Source organism: Enhydra lutris, unplaced genomic scaffold (assembly GCF_002288905.1).
Source record: "Enhydra lutris kenyoni isolate GAN:26980312 unplaced genomic scaffold, ASM228890v2 scaffoldscaffold23, whole genome shotgun sequence".
NCBI classification, from domain to species: Eukaryota; Metazoa; Chordata; class Mammalia; order Carnivora; family Mustelidae; genus Enhydra; species Enhydra lutris.
In genome coordinates, this window is record NW_019154107.1 from 3386554 (window position 1) to 3407509 (window position 20956).

Genomic DNA, 20956 nt, shown 5'->3' on the forward strand with positions numbered 1-20956 from the left:
AAAACAGAATACCGTATTGTAAAGAAGACAAAACCACGATAAGCTGAGCACAAAATGAACTTTTAAAAAAAACAGTCTTTAAAAATAAGAACATGGAAATAGAAATTAAACCATGCTGATAGCTATAAAAAACATGCTGGTTATTCCATAAAATTGAAACAATGAGACACAAAATAAACTTTATTGACTCTCAGATTTTTAGTAAATTAATAAAAAGACAAAACATGAGAGAAGATAATGGCCATAGAAGATAGGTTATGGTTAATGCACTCTCAACTAATTATTAGTTTCTAAAGAAGAAAACAATAGAAAATAATTAAGGATATAATAGAAAAATTTAGGAATAGAAACTGGGAAAATTGAATTTTTCAACAAAGTCAGAAAATGAATTGGAAAGACAACAGCTTCAAGATATTTTCTGGTAACATTTTACAGTTTTATGGCAAGAAGCAACTCTGTTCATTTAACCACGGGAAGAGACACATGAGAGGTTTTGACTTCAAAGAAACAAATTATATTGTATTTGGATGTGTACTGTAAAACCATAACTTCCAGAAGACAATGAAACAAAATCCATAAATCTTTTAAGAAAAGTAATGTCCTAAAATGTTAATATCTAAATTATCATTCATGTGTGAAAGCAACAAAAAGATATTTTTGGATCAGCAAGATCACTAAGGTACCTTTTTGAAAAATATATTTGAGTAATTTTACCAAATAAATGAAGCTGAAGTTTCTAATTCCAGAATAGGAAACTTGTAGTAGCAAAAGACTGGAGTGAACAACAAAATCAGATGCCATTCATGCTGCTATAACAAAAATACCCTAGCCTGGGGGGGTTTAACCAACAAACATTCCTTACACTTCTGGAGGCTGGGCAGTCCAACATAAGGGCACCTGCAGATTCGGTGTCTAGTGAGGGCCTGTTCCCTGGTTCGTAGAGAGTCTTCACATAGTGGAAGGGGTGAGACCCTCTGGGGTCTCTCTTTTTTTTAAAGGAGAAGAGCAGGACACATGTTATGGCATATGCAGTACATTAGAATGCGATGTGCATTACAGGCAATGAAATTGGACCATTCCCTTACACCACACACAAAGATAAACTCAAAATGGATGAAAGACCTCAATGTGAGACAGGAATCCATCAGAATCCTAGAGGAGAACATAGGCAGTAACCTATTGGGGTCTCTTTTATAAGGACACTAATCCAATCCAATTTAAGAGGGCTCAGCCCTTATGACCTAGTCACCTCTCAATAATTCCACTCCCAAAAACCATCATATTTGGTCTCAACATAAGAATTTAGAGGGAGGCATAAACATTGAGTCTATAACACTGAGGAATAAAAAAAAAATGTGAGTGCTATTTTTTAAATGAAGGTTATTAAATAAATCAAATAAGGAAGTATCATTAGATAAATCAGAAAGATAATGCAAATATCAATGGATTTATTTATTTCTTAAAGAGACAAACTCCACATCCCTAGATTAAATCACAAAGGCTCCCATTACTTTCCAGTGGCAGTTTTCCTCAGTAAACATGGAAGCCCTGTAAACAGCAATGAAATACTCTTTTTCACATATCAATTCATAAACACAAATACACACACAAAAACAAACACTAAAAATATTCAAATGCTGGTGAAAATCTAATGAAATTAAAATGGACATACCTTACTGCTAGGCATGTACATTCATTAAGGCTTTTTTAAGTTTCAGGCAATTTTAAGGCTCAGAAACATTAATACTGATATTTATATAGTATTTACAGTATGCCTCAGGCACTATTTCAAGTACTGTATATAAACTACCCATTTGGTCCTCATAACAGCCTTATGAGATAGGTTTTATTACTATCCTCTCCATGTTACAGATGAGGAAACGTGAAGCACAGGATGGTTAGTTGACTTTCCTGAAGTGACACAGTTGGAAAGGATTTAAGACAGGTTTTAACGAGGGCAGTTTGACTCCAGAGTGTATTCCTAAACTGTCTTGGGAATATGGTCTAAAAGCAAATTATAAAACACAGTAAGATTTTTTTATAGCAAGAATTTAGAGCAGCATTACTTATAATAGTAAAAAATAGGAAATAATAGGGTAATGCATCAGTAAATTATGGTGCAATTACAAGATGAAATATTTACTATTCATAGTTACTATTTGAAATTATATCTGAATATATAATTTATGAATAAATTACATTTTTGAATATACCTAAAATATTTATGTTCAAATGTTCAAGGAAAGATTCTAAATAATAATGTTAATTAAAGACCAGATTAAAAGCATTATAAACGCGTCATCATTGTTGAAAATTTTAAAAGAAAATATTCTATGTTAATATTTATTGTGTTTGCTTAGTAAGATAATAGCTAAGTTTTAATGTTTTTAAATATTTTCCCAATTTTCAGTTAGTTTGCTTTGCTTTTTTTTTATTTAAAAATTTTTTTTAAGATTTTTATTCATTTGAGAGAGAGAGAGAAAGCACGAACAGGGGGAGGGACGAAGGGAGAAGCAGCAGGGAGCACCATATGGGGCCCAATCCCAAGACCGTGGGATCATGACCTGAGCCGAAGGCAAAGGTCTAACCGACTGAGCCACCCAGGTGACCCAGTTTGCATTGCTTTTATAATGAAAAATCTTACAAGTATGTATTCTATTAGATTCATAATACTGATGGCTTTCAATGGATAATTTTATGGTGCACTTGTTAGATTTCCTGATGCTCACTGTTCTTGTCTTTAAAACAGAAGTTTTTTCTGCTTAAAATTCTAAAGTAGTAAACTCTGAAGACCAAAGAGTTGGGTGGAAAAGAGGGTTGGTTGATTGGTTGGTTGGTTGCAGTGGTAGACAAAGATGTCTGTTAATATGAAACATGAGAATGAATAAAAGGAAACTGGACAACTTGGGTTTCCTTGGAATTCGTCAGTAAGTATAATGGAAGTGACCACACAGTGCAGCCATAAAGGACAAAAAGAAAATGCAGATGGTTAGTTCACTATACATCTGAGTGATTGCTGACTAATGGTAAGCAGTAAGGTATTTCCCCTCTATTGACTTGATATTTCCCTTTGGCCCTAATCACACCTCCCCTGATAGGTTGGAGCACATCTGTTTTTGCTCTGCACAAATGCTGGTTTTATACATAGTCAATCAGTTACAGGGAATCTGGAGTTTTCTTGTGTTTCATATTCTACTTTCTCCTCACTCCCACCTTTCAGTAAGTCTTTGAAGGTGAGGAGAGAAGCACTCCTGACAAGCCATTTGAGACCTTGTGCTTCAGCAGACTTCAACTGTGCTTATCACAGCCCTGCTGCTCTCATTGGTGAGACTACGACACTTGCCAGGCATGATCATGAAAGCCACATTGTTTAAATCAGATTGTGTTGAGCTCAAATACTCCTTTTACATTGACCCAACAATGTGATCTTCTATATGGCACTTGCTTTGTACTGGCGTTTTATTCCCATTGCTTTCATAAAAATAACAGGAGGACTAAAGACAATGAATGCCTATTTTTTTAGTGTTAAGATTATCTATTTGTTATATAGTACTTTACAGTTTATAGAAAGGACATTCTCGTAAATGCTCTCTTACTTTTCTCTTCTCCCTCCAAGCTATTCTTTTCCTTCACTAATTTAGGTTTGATCATGAACTAGGCTGATTTTGATATGTTGACTATTTGTTATATTTCAAAAACATTCATGTAATTTTTTCCTATCCTTAAATGTAGGAGTTCTTTACTCCTAAACTCCAGCTGGGCTGAGAGTATTGTGACTTCTCTGCTATCTAGACTAGAAATGGCTAAAACTACACAGAACCGACAGGTCTAATGGAAGAGGCCAGAGGAGAAAATAAAGAGCTCATTTGAGACTTTGCCCCACCATCTATGCTGTATCATTTATGTAAGCATTTCTTTCTTCTGACTACCCCAAATCTCGAGGATATAAGTACTAAAACAGCAGCATATTCTATAATAAAATAAAAATGATCATATTGATATTTTATCTTTAGAGATTTCCTGAAAATAGCGGCACTCTAATGACATCATCAAAATAATTTTACATTGGTCTTCCAAAGATCCCTAATGCTTCAAAAAGGCAGCTTTGGCAGTTATAGCTGGACTCTTCTCTTAAAGCTGTGGTTTGGGGCCATTGCAAATGGAGATTTTTTTCCTATGGCTGACATTTTGGCTGCAACTGCAACATTTGGCCATGAAGATCATGGGCCATCTCATTAAAACGAATTCTAATACTGAGTTTTGTAGATGAAAAACATCAAGAGGCTTCTTTGTTTTCACAGTTAATGTAATCCTTCTGTCTTGGCCCCTTTCACTATCTTTGTGCTCCACCTGCAGAAGCATGCTAATAAGACTATTACTGAAATAGACATTGATTTCTTGAGTGTTGTATTAGACTATCTTCAGGTTTTGACATTTTGATAGTTAATTGCCTTATAAATTATTTTAACTCTAACTTAACTTCTCTGCAATCAGTGTCTTATAGAGGAAAGAAGAAATCAGAATATGATGGTGAAAAATGTTTGTCTTTTCTAGGACAGAAGGAAAAATGTGTATATACTCAAGGGAATGTGGCCATACATAATGAATTAAGATAGTCTCTTTTTAATGTGTCTTATGATTTGGATAGACATAACAAACATCAGTGTATTTATATGGATGTTCTTGCTAACATCACGTTTGCTGATCACATTACACATTATAAAATGCTTACACAGACTAACTCTGAGTGTGCAGTCCTTGTTCTCAAAGAATACTTGTTTTTGTTGGGGAGTCAAGTGAGGCAGAGTAATGTAGTAGAAAAAGTACCAATTTGAAAGTTAAAGAGATTTGGTGTCCTGACCTCATTCTGGCACTTACTAGCTGTGAACAAACTAAATTAGCCTTTCTGATTAATTTGGAAGATTGGAGTATCTGTGTTTTCTAAGGTTTAAATGCCATAATTTTTTGGTGATAACTCACAAAGTCAGGGAAAAACAATATGGTCTCATGAAGTGATAAATTGGAGAGATGTCTTCATCTGAGACCGTTCTGTATGTGATCAGAGACACTATGGGGTTTTTTCTGACACGTGAATTTTTTTTGAACTACAGTTGCAGTCACTATAAATGTAAAAATTTCTTCATCAAGGTAATGGAATCAATCTGGAGAGAGAAATCAAATCATAACTTAAACAAGTTTGATCTAAATTATTATTACACAGAGGCGCCTGGGTGGTTCATTTGGCTAAGCATCTGACTGTTGATTTGGCTCAGGTCATGATCTCAGGGTCATGGGATCAAGATCCCTTTCGGGCTCCCCAGTCAGCATGGAGTCTGCTTGTCCCTCTCCCTCTGCTCTCTCTCAAATAAATAGTCTTTTTAGGTAGCTAAATAGATAGATATTAAACTATGATAGAAGAGTACCTATACAGATGTAAAGAGAATGTAAACCATTCCCCAGGACGTGGTGGGGAGGATATGTACAAGGAAGGACAACTTACAAGCAGGCGCTCTCCCACCAGCCAAGGATTCTAGGTTGAGGGTCAGGACTCATTAGAGCCAGAGGGTTGCACTGGGTTGCCCAAGACAGAGCTAGTCCACTGTTACGAGGAAAATAGGAAACAACCTTCCAGGATATAAGCAAGTGATGCTGGTGGTAGGACTCACTGAGAGAGTGGGGTGCTGTTATGGGTATGAGGTTGAGAGGGCCCCAGGATGGTGGTCACTGAGCCCAGGCCGAGACTTCAAGGTCACTAAGGAACTGCATGGTCTGGGTACCACAGGATGTTCTCACACACATCCGTCACTGATGGGCCATGCAGCAGGAACAAGACAAAGCAAAATGCAACACTAGGGAACCTGAAAGAGAAGCCTCCTTCCCCTTGTGATGTTTCTTTAGCGCCTCTATTGATAAGATCTTAACAGTGTGCTTTCTGTAATTTCAATAATTTCATAATTGGCACAATACAATTAGCTCTTGACTCCCATAAAACCACATATGGCAATTTTGAATTTCTCAACTATAAGTAAAGACATTGCTCCCTGGTCTCAGCTATTTGTTCCTATTTGCCCATAAAAAATATATATACACACATACATATACATATACATATGGTGCCTGGATTTTCCTGAAGTCCATCTAATTATAATGAACTGCTTCAGTCTTGCTATTTGAGTCTAAAGTAAAATGATACCTCTTCTTGATAACCTTCATCTTAGTTGAGCTATTGGTATGGCCAGACCCTTGTTAATTTGGAGACTGAAAAGTAGCACGCCCCCTAATGAGTGCTCTCTCAACTACCTGGGGACCCACTGCAAGCCTGTCTAGCTCTATTTCTTGCCAGAGAGAGCAGGCAAATAGAATGGAGATTTTCCCACATCAATTTCTGGTTTCCAGCTGATTGTTTCCCTATCAGAAACTAGAGGACAGTGGAGCCTCTTGTGTCAACTTTAATTCAGACCAAGATTTCTTGGGGATGCCATTAGAAGTAGGTTGGAAGTGTTGTGGGTCCACTTCTTGCTCTTCAGAGCAGGTACACATTTGGGACTTATGTTCTCTCACTGTTTGGTACTGACCTCATCATTTACACATGATAGTTATTTTCAAGTGTTATTGCCTCTTTTCCATTATCAGGAACACAAGAGCAGCATGCTTAATGTCAGTGCTGATCAAACTGATCACGTGAAACACTTTCTCAGGTTGTGAAATCCTTGAACATAATAGTGGGCATTTGAATCATTAGCAGGTAGTCACCCTCAGTGGTTGTTGAGTGAATGAATAGCATTATGGAATGGTGGTGGTGGTTTCTTTTTCATTTTGTTAGTGGTTTTGTTGTGTTTTTTTCCCCACCATCAGAATTTGAAACTTAAAGAAATTCCAGAGTTTTCTAGGACTTGTTGGAACAGAGTTCATGTAATCTTCATTTATTTGCTCCTATAGTTGCATTCTAAAGCTATTTGAAACTCTTAATCTTCACTGTATACAGATATAATTTTTACATTAGGTTTAAATTGAAATTTTATTGTATTATATAACTTTTTAAGTTTAAATTGAAATTTTATTGTATTATATTACTTTTTAAGTTTAAAAGAATTGTCCCTCCTTCAATTCTCTTTACTCATATGAGCAAGAATTCTTCCTGTGTTGGGGAATATATATGTAGAATAATAGTTTTGAATACCAATTTAAATTCTTTTTGTGGATTTTACTCTTTCAAAGTTACCTGTGATTGTTTTACTCCTTGCATCTTGTCAGGGAACCATCAAAATTAGAAGTACAAAATTGTTAGCTCAACAGAGATCTGGCAAGTATTAAAATACTACCACTATATTTCTGAATGAGGCTTATATCATTTAGAGTTCTAATATTAGAATAAATGTGAACTGTTTTATAAAAACAAAACCTCTTCTTGTTCACAAAATACATAGCAATTGTCATTTTAAATTAGCATAGAATCACATGATCTATAATACTGAATTACACTAATATACAAACCGAACAAAAAAAAAATAAAAACATGCTCTGTCTTCTAGACTATTTTAATTGAAATAACATTTATATTAATAATATGTATGCACTATCAAAATAAAACTTTTGTTACTATTTTCCATTTTATTGATAATAAAACTTGAGTCATTTAAGCTGTTCTTAAATTGTAGCTTTCACATCATTGTTGCCTTCTTAAAATGTATATGCATCCGCTTGTTGTTATCCCTGTTTTATCTTGGTTTTATATTCTTTTTTTTTTAAAGATTTTATTTATTTATTTGAAACAGAGAGAGAGAGATCACAAGTAGGCAGAGAGGCAGGCATAGAGAGAGAGGAGAAAGCAGGCTCCCCGCTGAGCAGAGAACCTGATGTGGGGCTCGATCCCAGGACTCTGAGATCATGACCTGAGCCGAAGGCAGAGGCTTAACCCACTGAGCCACCCAGGCGCCCTTGGTTTTATATTCTTGTCCCTTGTATATATGTATATACCTTAAAAAGCAGAAATGTCCTTTTATAAAGTCTTTTTTTTAATCTTTTGTTAAGCTTATGAGCCTGAAGTTCTTTTTTATGTCAAATGAATTCCTAATTTTTTAATCTGAAGATAGTTCCATTCATTTTCTCCAGTACACTCAGAATAACTAACCCAGCACTTCACTTATTTAGAAAAACATAAATAAAAGTATTTTGAGTTCCATCCACGTTGTCACAAATGGCAAGATTTCTTTTTTTTTTTTTTTGACATGGATGGAACTAGAGGGTATTATGCTTAGCGAAATAAATCAATCAGAGAAAGACAACTATCATGTGATCTCCCTGATATGAGGAAGTGGAAAGGCAATGTGGGGGTGTTGGGGAGTAGGAAAAGAATAAATGAAACCAGATGGGATCGGAGAGGGAGACAAACCATAAGAGACTCTTAATATCACAAAACAAACTGAGGGTTGCTGGGGGGAGTGGGGTAGGGAGAGGGTGGTGGGGTTATGGACATTGGAGAGGGTATGTGCTATGGTGAGTGCTGTGAAGTGTGTAAACCTGGAGATTCACAGACCTGTACCCCTGGGGCTAATAATACATTATATGTTTATAAAAATTTTTTAAAAATTTTTTAAAAAGAAAAAAAATATTTTGAGTAGCTCAATCATGTCTCAGTATGCTCCGATTCTAACCAACATAGAAAAGACTTCTTTCCTATCCCTTAACTTTTCAATATTATTTGTACTTAGAGTATGTACAGTGTTTCCCTTTTGAACTACAATAGCTGAAACTTCACATATTAATAATTGCTTGATAAAGTCAGTGATAATGAAATAATGGTATCTGTTATTATGAGTTAATATATTAATGTAAGGTTGCTGTTTCTTGAATCTACACAGTGACTAAAATGTTGCTTTTTTTTTAAAAAAAGATTGTATTTATTTGAGAGAGAGTGAGCGAGAGAGAGAGAGCACATGAGCAGGGGGAGAGAGAGAGAGAGAAGCAGACTCCCCTGCTGAGCAGGGAGCCCGATGCGGGGCTTGATCCCAGGGCCCTGTGACCACAACCCAAGCCGAAGGCAGATGCTTAACCAACTGAGCTACCCAGGTGCCCCCTAAAATGTTGCTTTTTTTTTTTTTTAACATTTTATTTATTTATTTGAGAGAAGAGAGAGACAGTGAGAGAGAGCATGAGCGAGGAGAAGGTCAGAGGGAGAAGCAGACTCCCCGTGGAGCTGGGAGCCCGATGCGGGACTCGATCCCAGGACTCCAGGATCATGACCTGAGCTGAAGGCAGTCGCTTAACCAACTGAGCCACCTAGGCACCCTAAAATGTTGCTTTTACAACAGTTTTAAAGCCATTCCTTTTATACTAAACATGCTGTGTTCAGATCTTTTTTCCCTTTAGAACTCAGTTTTGGGTGAACCAGTCATACACATATATGAAAATATATATAAAATATGTATATACAACAGAATGTGAAAACTTTCCATTTCGTTCCAAGAAAATGTTCCATTATATTAATTTATAATTGACATTAATATGAACAACTGGAGGGGAGAAAAAGTCACAGTACCACTAATTCTAATCCATGATCCTCTTTTGTTTTAAAAGGTTCTTGACTCAGCTAGCCTTGTTTGTCAACTGCTATTTAGTCACTATTTTTTTTTTTTGTCACCATCTTGGGTAGCTTGTAACAGAATCTACAGGGTAGGTTATAAAACTCATTGCCATCCTGTGTTCCCTTTAGCTTTAATAAAGGCATGTTATTTACTAGGCTTTAATTTTAGATTTAAATTTTTCTTTCTGTTTTTAGAATTAGAGATAAATAGAATTTAAAATTCTTTGCTATGGATATTGCAAAAATAGCAGAAGGATACCCTTAATACAAGTGATTACCAAGTCATCTTCTAGCTGGAATAGAGTTGTTCTTTTGCTGCTAAAATGACTTTAAGTTTTCCCGGAGAGCTGTGCCTTTCAGAATCTCAAATCTACTACTGTTTATCTAAACGACATTCTAAATTGCAAGAAGATTTGCAGGACTGCCTTATATTTCATTATACTATGTAGTTTTAATGTGCTATGTAACATCCACTTAATAAAGACCTAGGTTTTAAGCAACACAAAATGAAATTGATCAAAAACAAGTTGAAACTTAAGGATTGAAATAAGATAGGGTAAGCATAATGATTAAGAATTCAAATCCTTCTTCTGCCAAGGCAATGACCTTGATCTGTTTATTTTGACTTGCTTTCTCCTCTGCTGTGCTGGCTATGATAACATCTACTTCAGGAACTTGTTATATGGATAAATGATATAATGAATGTGAAGCATGATTGACCCTTGAACAATGCACTGAACCACGACACAGCTGAAAACCCATGTATAACTTTTGACTCCATAAAACCTTTAACTATTAGATAGCCTACTGTTGACCAGAAGCCTTACCTATGAGATAGTTGCTTATCACAAATTTTGTATTTATAGTGTGTTCTTATAATAAAGTCAGCTAGAGAAAAGAAAATATTAGTGAGGAAATCCTAAGGAAGAGAAAATACATTTACAGTACTGGACTCTCAAAATTCTGCATATAAGTGGACCCATTCCATTCAAATCCATGCTGTTCAAAGGTCAACTATTTAGTATTGTGCCAGACATGTGGTAGGTGCTCTGTAATACTGATGTTCACTTATAATAATAAAGATGTATTTTTCTTACCATTTGATAATTTTCTTTTTCTAGACTGTACTATTAAGTAGCAGTAGATAATACCATGCTTTAAAATGATAACATCATAATATCACACAATTTTACTGAATGAGCAAATTTACTTTTTACAAGAATATGTTAAATAACTTCCCTGGAACTTTGCCTAGTATTCTTAATGTGATTTCCTGTAGTGGCTTGATGTATGATACAGTAATGAGTACAGAATTAGCATATAAAGCCAGGCCATTTTATACCCCTTCTAATTGACTTACTTAGTCAAGTGCCAAATACTACAATATAAAGGTTCTAGCACATTATCTCTAAAACAGAAAGCAAGGTTCTAGTGGAGTTTCTTTTCTAAGTCTTTCTATTAATTTTTCAAGATCTTTAATCTGTTAAATCCTGATGGCTTTTCTGGTAAAGTCAATGTTTTACTCATCTTTTGTATTCCAGCAGACCTTGCACATAGCAAGTATTTGGCAAACAAAATTACTCAAGAAGAGGAATCTGAGAAAATGATTTGCAACTTAATACGGTGGATTTAATTGGTATTTTCTTTTTTGTAAACACATCTCCAGTCTAGTATTTCTGCCTTTCCTCCTTCTACCCCACTTCTAAGTGCTTCCAGTGCCTAAATACAAGAGCTACTCTTGTTCATTACCAGTGTGTTCTATGAGGCCCTGAATGTTATAATGTATAAATACTGAGCCATTTATATATGTCCATTACTTTCCTATTTATTTATACTTTGGACTCTTGAAATATTTCAATTTGTAGAAACTATGAAGGTTTCTTTTTAGCTTACTGATATAGATACATATATCTGTATCAGTTTATATGTATATGTGTACATATATATACTTATATATATGTAGCCTTTAGATTGTTAGATTTCTTTTCGCATACTGGTTTAGATTAATATATCCTTTAGATTATCATGCAATCCATGTATCTTATTTAGAAACTCTTTAAGAATTAACTATATTATCTCCCCACCTTGAGATAAAGAGAAAATAAGAATGAAAATGTACCCACACATGAGAGGAAAGGAATAGCTAAAAGATTTAAATATGGCCAAAAGTGTTCTCTTTACTTTGAAGCAGAAGCAATTTGAAATGCAGCCAGTTGTTGTATGTTAAGTGCTACCATTCTGTCCTTTGCCCCATGGCTGCTGGTGAATATTTTCAACAGGATTTAAAACACACACACACACACACACGCACACAACTGGGATCCCAGGTTGTGTTACATAATGTGTGAGACCTAGTGCAAAATAAAAACACCAAGTCCCTCCTTTGTCCAAGAAAAATGGAAAATTCCAAGACCGTAAGAGCAGAGCATAATACTAAGGGCAGACCCCTGTGCAACTGCACAGGGCACATGCCCACATCTGGCCCTGTAGGATTCCCAAGTTCTGGGACATGGTCTTCCTCTTGGTACGATGTTTAGCAATTCTTTGGGCTAAATACTTTCATTTCCGAGCATTGAGATTTGAACATCAGAAAGAATAAGGTGATGTTAACTCTCCCATCATGGCCATGCAGTGTGGTCACTAATCATTGTAACATGGTCAACAAAGCCATGGAATGAATAATGAGAAAATTCATCCCATGAGTAAGGATTAAGCACTTTGAGGGTAGAGAAAGCAACAGGGGAAAAATAAGCATTTATTTAGTATGTTCTTTGGATAGGAGCCATATTAGACTGTCTGTTTATACATTAACCTGATTTGCCATATAAATCATATAAAGCAATTTTTATTACCCCATTTTCTACTAGAGGAAACTGAGCCTCAAGGGTATAAAGTAAGCTGCTGACAGTTGCACAGCAAGTAACTGGCAGTGTGGTGATTGCCCACATCTGTCTTCATATCAGAGGCATGTTCTTTCCAGGGGTATTGGTATTTTGACGGCTGATGCAGAAAGAAGTGCGATTACAAGGGAAATTTAGTTTCACAGTTTGTTTGGTGGGAGGAAGCTGAACCCAGCACAGACCGAGGGGCCATGGGCCATGTACAGAATGCAGCAAATAAAAAGAGAGTCCTTATTATCCTGACCAGGCAGAGAGAACTGTGTCCCTTAACAACAGAGCAATGCAGCGGTCACAGAACAAATGTGACATGTTAGAAATGGACAGAAGATGACATTTTGATTGTTGCAAAATAATGGCTCTTCCCACAATGAAGGTAAAATAATAATAACAATAATAAATAATAAACCAAATGATGGACACCAAGTTTCAGTAAGTACAGCGAGAATCTGAAACATATAAGGGCCAGCATATTTAAGGGCATATACTCCAAGATTCATTCAGTTATGTTCCACTTTCTTCATGATTTTACCATGTCTGACTTTTAACCATATCGTTATGGAGGTGGCATTTTAAATCTATTCTATAAGCAGTATGAATGGATTTATCCTAACCTAAAGTACTGGCTTTCTGTCCTCAGTCCAGCCACTGTGCTAAGTGTTAAAGCTCATTAGCTCTTCAGTTTATTTAGCTTGCATTTATTGAGTACTTTATATGTTGTAAGATCTCTCTACCTGCTATGGGTGATAGGATGAAGGAGGGGAGGAGGAGAAGTCATAGATGAGTAGGACATGGTTCCTGCCTCCAGAGGGCTTTAGAATGAAATTAGACACTTTCAGACTTCAGAGAATGCTGAGAAACCAGTTTTGAGGAAGTGGCGAACTTTGCCTGGAGGAGGTAGGGAACTTTATACCAAGGAAACCTTGAGCAGTAAAGTCCAGACAAATAAGTAGGAGGAGTTCACTGAGAAGATTTGGAAGATTCTTCTTCCTGGTCATTGACTGGATTTTTTTTTTTTTAAACTTTTCTGATCATGGTCATCAGTGTTTTAGAAATTACTGAGTTCAGTTCAATCCAATGGTTGTTATCAAGGATTTCTCAGATTATTAAGCTTATTTGGAAAAAGTCATTTGACTTTACATCTGATGAATCAAATAAGAGAAACAAAACAAAGCCATAACTTTCTTGAGTACTTCAATGTTTAGTTCCTATATGCATAATTTAAAATATAGGTGTGTGTGTGTGTGTGTGTGTGTGTGTGTGTATTTTTTCACCTGAATACCTTTCTTATGCAGATTTTGTAGACTAAAATGTCAACTACTTCTACTATTGTTTTTATTTTTCCTTGTAAGAGAGTTAAAACAGAAAGTGATTCATATGTTGCATACAACATGTGTTTACCATAATTTTTTTCTTTCAGTGTAAAACTCTTTCTGGAGTCTGTGACCACATCATATCCCTGTCATCGGATCCTCTGGTTTCACAGTCTGCACACCTGGAAGTGATTCAGCTGGCAAACATCAAACCAAGTGAAGGGCTGGTAAGAGCTACCATGTTGTCAAAGCGACCATCCATCAGAGGCCAGCTAATGATGTGGGCAAAGCAGCCTCCAAATATGGGAATCCGCAAATTCTAACAAACTTCGAATATTTTGGTATTTTTTTTTCTAGAGATAAAGTAGTGAGAGTTTGTTACTCTGAGAATTTTTATGAAGATAAATGAAAATGAAAGAGAATTTTAAATGGGGATTTATAAATTACCTTGTTTACTTTGGTATTAAATTAGCGTTATTATGTTCTTTCACCCCCTACCAAAATTCCTTAGGTTTATTAATTTAGGTCCTTTCTCTTTTCTTTTTGATAAGTCTGGCCAGGGGTTTATCAATCTTATTAATTCTTATTAATTCTTTCAAAAAACCAGCTCCTAGATTCGTTCATTTGTTCTACTGTTCTTTTGGTTTCTAGTTCATTGATTTCTGCTCTGATCTTTATTATTTCTCCTCTCCTGCTGGGCTTAGACTTTATTTGCTGTTCTTTCTCCAGCTCCTTTAGGTATAGGGTTAGGTTGTGTACTTGAGACCTTTCTTGTTTCTTGAGAGAGTCTTGTATCGCTATATACTTTCCTCTCAGGACTGCTTTTGCTGTGTCTGAAAGATTTTGAATAGTTGTGTTTTCATGTTCATTTGTTTCCATGAATTTTTTCAATTCTTCTTTAATTTCCTGGTTGACCCATTCATTCTTTAGTAGGATGCTCTTTAGCCACCATGTATTTGAGTTCTTTCCAACTTTCCTCTTGTGGTTGAGTTTTAGCTTCAGAGCATTGTGGTCTGAAAATATGCAGGGAATGATCCCAATCTCTTGGTATCGGTTGAGACCTGATTTGTGACCGAGAATGTGATCTATTCTGGAGAATGTTCCATGTGTACTAGAGAAGAATGTGTATTCTGTTGCTTTGGGAAGGAATGTTCTAAATATATCTGTGATGTCCATCTGGTCCAGTGTGTCATTTAAAGCCTTTATTGGTTGATCTTTTGCTTAGATGATCTGTCCATTTCAGTGAGGGAGGTGTTAAATTCCCCTACTATTATTGTAGTATTGTCAATGTGTTTCTTTGATTTTGTTATTAATTGGTTTATATAATTGGCAAAGTTCCTTAGGTTTAAAGGAAGTTTGAGAGTTTTATACTAAGAACCAGTGTTATCTGCCCATGCAAGTAGGTGTTTTGTTTGTTTTGCTTTGGTTTGTTGTGGTTTTAACAGGACTCTTTTTCCTTAGGTTATGTAAGCTAAACAAATGCAATATTGTTTAAAACTCACATCCATTCTTTCTTACAAGGGTGAGTAAGCAGGTGGATTTTGCCAAAACTAGGCCCACATCTAGATGTATTTTTTTTATTATGTAATAGTAAAGATAATCATCTTCTATATTTTGTTCAGTTGATTAAAAATTGTATTGGTTCTAAATTTAACCCAAAGGAGAGTTTTTTTTTAGTAGTTCTCTAGAAAGAAAGCATATAAAATTAATATTAATGAGAGAAAGAGACAGAAAACAAGAAACTGGCTAGAGAACATCTTACCCACTACATAACTATCACTTGTTAGGTTAGTGCTGCAGTGTTTCTGCCTTCTCCCTGTGGATGAATTTTCCTAGGATATAATTACTGATATTTTAGAAAATAGAAATCTTAGAAATAATATAATTCACCTAATATAGTCTTAAAGATCTCTAAGTTTAACTTTTTATGTGGCTTTTCTTCAGTTCATAACACTGAATTTTCAATATGAGGCCATCTATTCAATAGAGTGATTTTTCTGCTGACACTTGGCAAATCACTTTTTGGTGACTATAGTTTCTCATGCTTTTGTGGCTTTTATCAGTGTTTTCCTGGGAAGATGGAACTCATGATATCAGGCATAGCCAGCACATATGTCATCATCACAGCCTTTAATTGTAATATCTAATTTTAATTTAAGAGCTTATTTTTTAGCATTTATAAACTTATTTGATTTTAAAATTTTTACTATTTTATGATTTTAAATTCTTACTATTCCTTTTGGTTATCTTTACATAGCCCAGTTTCATTTAAAGCATCTTTCAACCTATAATATTGAAGAATTTTCCTATCTCTCCCTTCTCAGTAGTTATAAAGGAAAGGAGGCTCTCTCAGCATGATTTGTAGAGTGAGAAATTCGGAATTAATATTTATTATATTAGACTAGGAGTTGGGACACCTGGATACAAATAATTTACATAAAATACAGCAGTGAGTGTGATCCTGAGGAGGTAGGGGATTAAAGTTAGCCTCCTTGGCCTTGCTATTTTCATGTGTAAAATGTTGGGGGTGGGAAGGGAGGGTGGATTAGATCAACCTTAAGGCTTCCTCTAGTTCTTTGAGTCTGTGGTACTAAGGACAGTATTTGGAGAAAAGAGCCTGATTTTTCCCCCACTAATTTCCACTGAAATCATGGGAAATAGTAACCATATAAAGTAAGTCAATACAGTGTTAATTAATGGATGTTATGAAATCTTGATTTGTTTTTAATGAAAGGTATAGCCTTGGACACATCTTTTATTTTTTGAATTTGAAAGAGGTAGATATGGGTCCGGTCTTTGGAACAGTCATGAACTTAAAATGCTAACAACCAGATTCAGTTAGTCTGAGAAAGAGCTGGAAGAGAAAAGAAAATACTTGAGTGCTTATCATTTGCCAAGTATTTTCTCACAACTCTTTAGAGTAGAGACATTCTTATTTTGCAAATGAGAAATCAGATCTTCACCAATTTGCCCTGTGTCACATAGGTAATATACAATAGAGTCAGGGTTTAAGTCCAGGTAAATCTCCATAAAGTACACCTTAACAAAGCTTATCCCGTATTTAAAGTTGGAACTGTCAAAGGGAAGTATGAGATGTTTAGGAGGGTAACATTAAAACTGTAACCACATAGTGAAATCATTTTTAAAGGACAATTGGCAGCACTTCATTGGGAAAATATTTCCAAGGTAGGAAAAGAAAAACCCAAAATGTTGAGCATTGATAAAAAAGTGAAATAAAAACTATTTCTTGTGATTCATGTTAAAGAGATGCCTAAATAGAAATTTTTTTATGATTTTATTCAAGAAGTCATTTTAAAAATCAGATACCATTAAGCAAATTTAGTCAGTCACATTTGAAATGAATAGATTTGAGGATTTTGGTAACATTTAGCATGTTCTTAGCCGTAGGAAATGTCTATACGGTAAATGAAGGAAAGAAGTAGAGATGGGAGAATGCCAAGTTAAAGGAAGTTTAATTAGTTTAAAACATCTGCAGAAGGTCTTCTGGCAGTTTCAAAACAACATTTATCATAGGCAAAAGGTAATTGCATGGTTCTTCCACTGATAAACTGGGTAGATTGTTCATCGGCTTTCTACCTAATTAGTCAAATCCCCTAGGGTTTCTTAGCTTTGAGAGTTCTAAGCATTATAACAAATGATGGGAAATGTACTCGTTATGATTAAAATATGCAGCTAGCTTCTAAAATGCTTTTAAACAACAGTGATTAGCAGAAAATTAAAGGAGGGAGAATAAGAGGTATTGGAACCTATCGAAGCTATTATCAGAACCAAGAGATGAGTTGAATAGAGAGGAAGGGGCTTGAGGGGATATTCTTGGAGAAGCCTCTTGGCCTCAGAGAGCTCTTTTGCTGTTAGACACTTGGATTATCCTCAGATGTGCCTTATTTTATTGACTCGAGGTTGCTTTGGCTCCCATTGGTTAACTGACATTTGGAGACCGAGTGAAGCAAATGTCATTTTGGCAAGCTAAGCAGGAGAGAGGGAGCTGTTCAAGTCAGCTCCAGAACCAATTAATTTGGTTTGTTTTTTTTTTAATAAAGAAGAGAGAAGGAAGAATAAAGGTTTTGATGAAATGGAAGACCAGATTTGTCTCAGTTCCAGAGAAAGAGCCATTTGAATTACCTGTCCTCCTACTGTTTCACCCTTTCTCAGAGGTGAACAAGTGATCAGCTCTAATTCTGTAGACTCTTCATTATTTGGAAGATGATTAATTTGAAACTTCATCCAAGCAACTTACGTCTTTTACTTTCTTTGGGTACCTGAGTTTTTTGGCCATTTTTCTCATTAATACTACCAGATGAAGATAAAAAGAATAAAATCAGTTTTGATCATTAAAAGCATTTACAACAAATGGTTTATTAAGGTTAGAAATGAAAATATTACATAAAACAATATCTTTGTTCTTTGTGGCAGTTTTAAAATTGCTTTGAGGTTGCTAGAATTGAACTCTGTATACATAGTTAGATCCTCCTTTATTTAAGCATTTTAAAAATATTTTTATCCATCTGGAAAATTTACTTTAAGTCATATAACATTTAATTACATGAAAATAATGATGAGATCCTCTTCCTTTAAATAACAGATACGGGGCACCTGGGTGGCTCAGTGGGTTAAGCCTCTGCCTTCAGCTCGGGCCATGATCCCAGGGTCCTGGGATCCAGACCCACATCAGGCTCTCTGCTCGGCAGGGAGCCTGCTTCCCCCTCTCTCTCTGCCTGCCTATCTGCCTACTTGTGATCTCTCTCTCTGTCAAGTAAATAAATAAAAAATCTTTTATAAATAAGTAAATAATAAATAACAATACCTGCTTTAGCTTACAATTGCACCTTTTGAGGTTCCTTTGTGTAATAATCGCACACAAATTTTATTTTCAGAGGCACAACTAGATTATGTCCATGGGTTTTTATTATCTCCATGACTATATTGCCTTTTCTAAACATTTATCTTAGGATATTAGACTTTCTCTATAACCTAATCATTAATGAAACTATTGAGAGCTCTTGTCAAATACCTGAATTCATAATCAGTAATATGCAGTGTTGAAAGAAATGTAGAGAGAAACATAATCAACTTCTGCCTGCCATTTTCAGAGGAGACAGGTCAATAAAATAAATTTGTAAAATATGAAACCCTGTTACTCTTTATAACCACATTGCACATAGAACATGTGTGCTAAAGAGTCACAGTCTTTCAGAATAGATGTTAATCAGTGAATAGTTGAGTTTGGTACCTACAGTTGCCAAATATTATGTTATAATAAGAAAAGTGAAGGTACACAACTCTCCTGTTAATAAATAGATAAATCAGGAGCCTAGTGGTTGAGAGTGTGGTCTGGAGTCAGACTGCCTAGGATTGAAACCTGGCCCCACCACCTTGGGCAGACTCCCCAGCTTCTCTGTGCCTCAGTTTCTTTATCCCTAAAACAGAAGTAATGAGGGCCCATGGGTGGCTCAGTTGGTTAAACGTGATCCCAGAGTCCCAGGATCCAGCCCTCCATCAGGCTCCCCACTCAGTGGGGAGTCCACTTCTCCCTCTGACCCTCCCACCTCTCGAGGTTTCACTCTCTCTCAAATAAATTTAAAAAAATCTTTAAAAAATATAAAACAGAAGTAGTGATAGTTTATACCACATTGGTTATTTTGAAATAAATATAAAACGCTTCAAACAGTCCCTGGCACATTGTAACCAGTAGATAGATATCTGTGATGATGAGAGAATGATAAGTGAAGGCTGTTTCGTATGTCTAAGTAGTATGTACTGTTTCTTTCCCTGTCTTTTCCCACTTATTCTTTCATGGTCCTTCTGTGTAAAAAACTGAAACAAAATTTAGTGTTTAGCTCTTACAAATATACTTTAAGATTCTTTATTAATCTGATATATTTTGTTAATTCCTGGAGGAAAATGATGGCAAGGATCTTATCCTCTTCTAAGTTCTATAATGGCACCATTATATTTACCATCCCATAAATAATGGGATAAGTGTTAACTTAAAAAGTAAGTATGCTGTACAGTTGTCACCAGTATAAGGTTGAATATTACCATATGGTCATAGGCAACAACAGCTAGCCAATTTCTTAATTAATTTCTCTATGTACTTCTGTTGAGGTTATTTATTTTATATGAAATAATGAAGTTGCATTTAAAATACTAGAGTTCACAAGTAAATGAACACCTTTTAAAAATCACATTCATTTTGTTTCATGTTAGTGATCCAGGCTTAGCCATTTTTGGAACAGGTACCAACATTTTAGACATAATACATTACTGAAATGATTTCAGAATTCACACCTACCCAGTTTTTTAATAGTATAATCCCATGAACTTTACTACTTCTTATTTTTATTTCTTACTTATTTCAATGAAAATACAAGTCCTTTCAGTTATATGAATATATAATTAACCTAAAGGTATGGGAAATTAACATTATAGTAATTGTCTATACAAGTGCTAAAATTAGTGCTTTTCTGAAATATTGTTGGTTACTATTAAGTCCATTATATTTTAGGCTTTGATTTCATTAAAATTCATATTTTTAATTTTTAAAAGCAATATTTTAAAATGCAAGGAACTTGTATAAGTAAAACATAGGCAATTTTTTTCTAAAGAAAAAAATTGAATCTCACTCTTCTTATTAGGACAAGGACTTCCCACACCTTACCTCTTAATTATTGATATAGAAGTATTGGATATACTTATTGAAACTTTATCATTGAAAATAAAGGCAGGAAATACAGGATTTCACAAAAGAGATGGAGAAAAAAGTTTACATTAACAATATTTTATCACTCTTCCATCTCTAGTTAGTTGTAGTTGAAGTAGCTCTGTAGAAACCTACCTTTTATTGTGTAATATATATCAAGTATAACATGCTAATAACTAATATTTGAATTTCCCTTTATAACTTTTATTTTGCCACAAAACAAATAGTAAGTACTGTTGAAGGAGTAAGGTGTGTTCTTTCTTCAGAATATTGAATTGCTACATATTTTAAGTTTCATAGGCAATTTACTTATCAAGTAGTTATTTGATTAAGTTAAGTACAGAGTTTTTTTGTTTTTTGGTTTTTTTTTAGATTTTTTATTCATTTATTTGTCAGAGAGAGAGAGGGAGAGAGAGCGAGCACAGGCAGACAGAATGGCAGG

At 35.1% G+C, this 20956-nt stretch overlaps 1 protein-coding gene across 4 annotated transcripts in view; it reads left to right on the plus strand.

The window, feature by feature from the left end:
• The window catches only part of LOC111150493 (connector enhancer of kinase suppressor of Ras 2), a 277360-nt gene that overhangs the window by 119180 nt on the left and 137224 nt on the right, over window positions 1–20956 (plus strand). For all 4 annotated transcript variants that reach the window (XM_022507967.1, XM_022507968.1, XM_022507969.1 and 1 more), the window contains exon 6: window positions 13901–14020. In XM_022507967.1, coding sequence (XP_022363675.1) covers window positions 13901–14020 — 120 coding nt within the window. The remainder of the gene's footprint in view (window positions 1–13900; window positions 14021–20956) is intronic.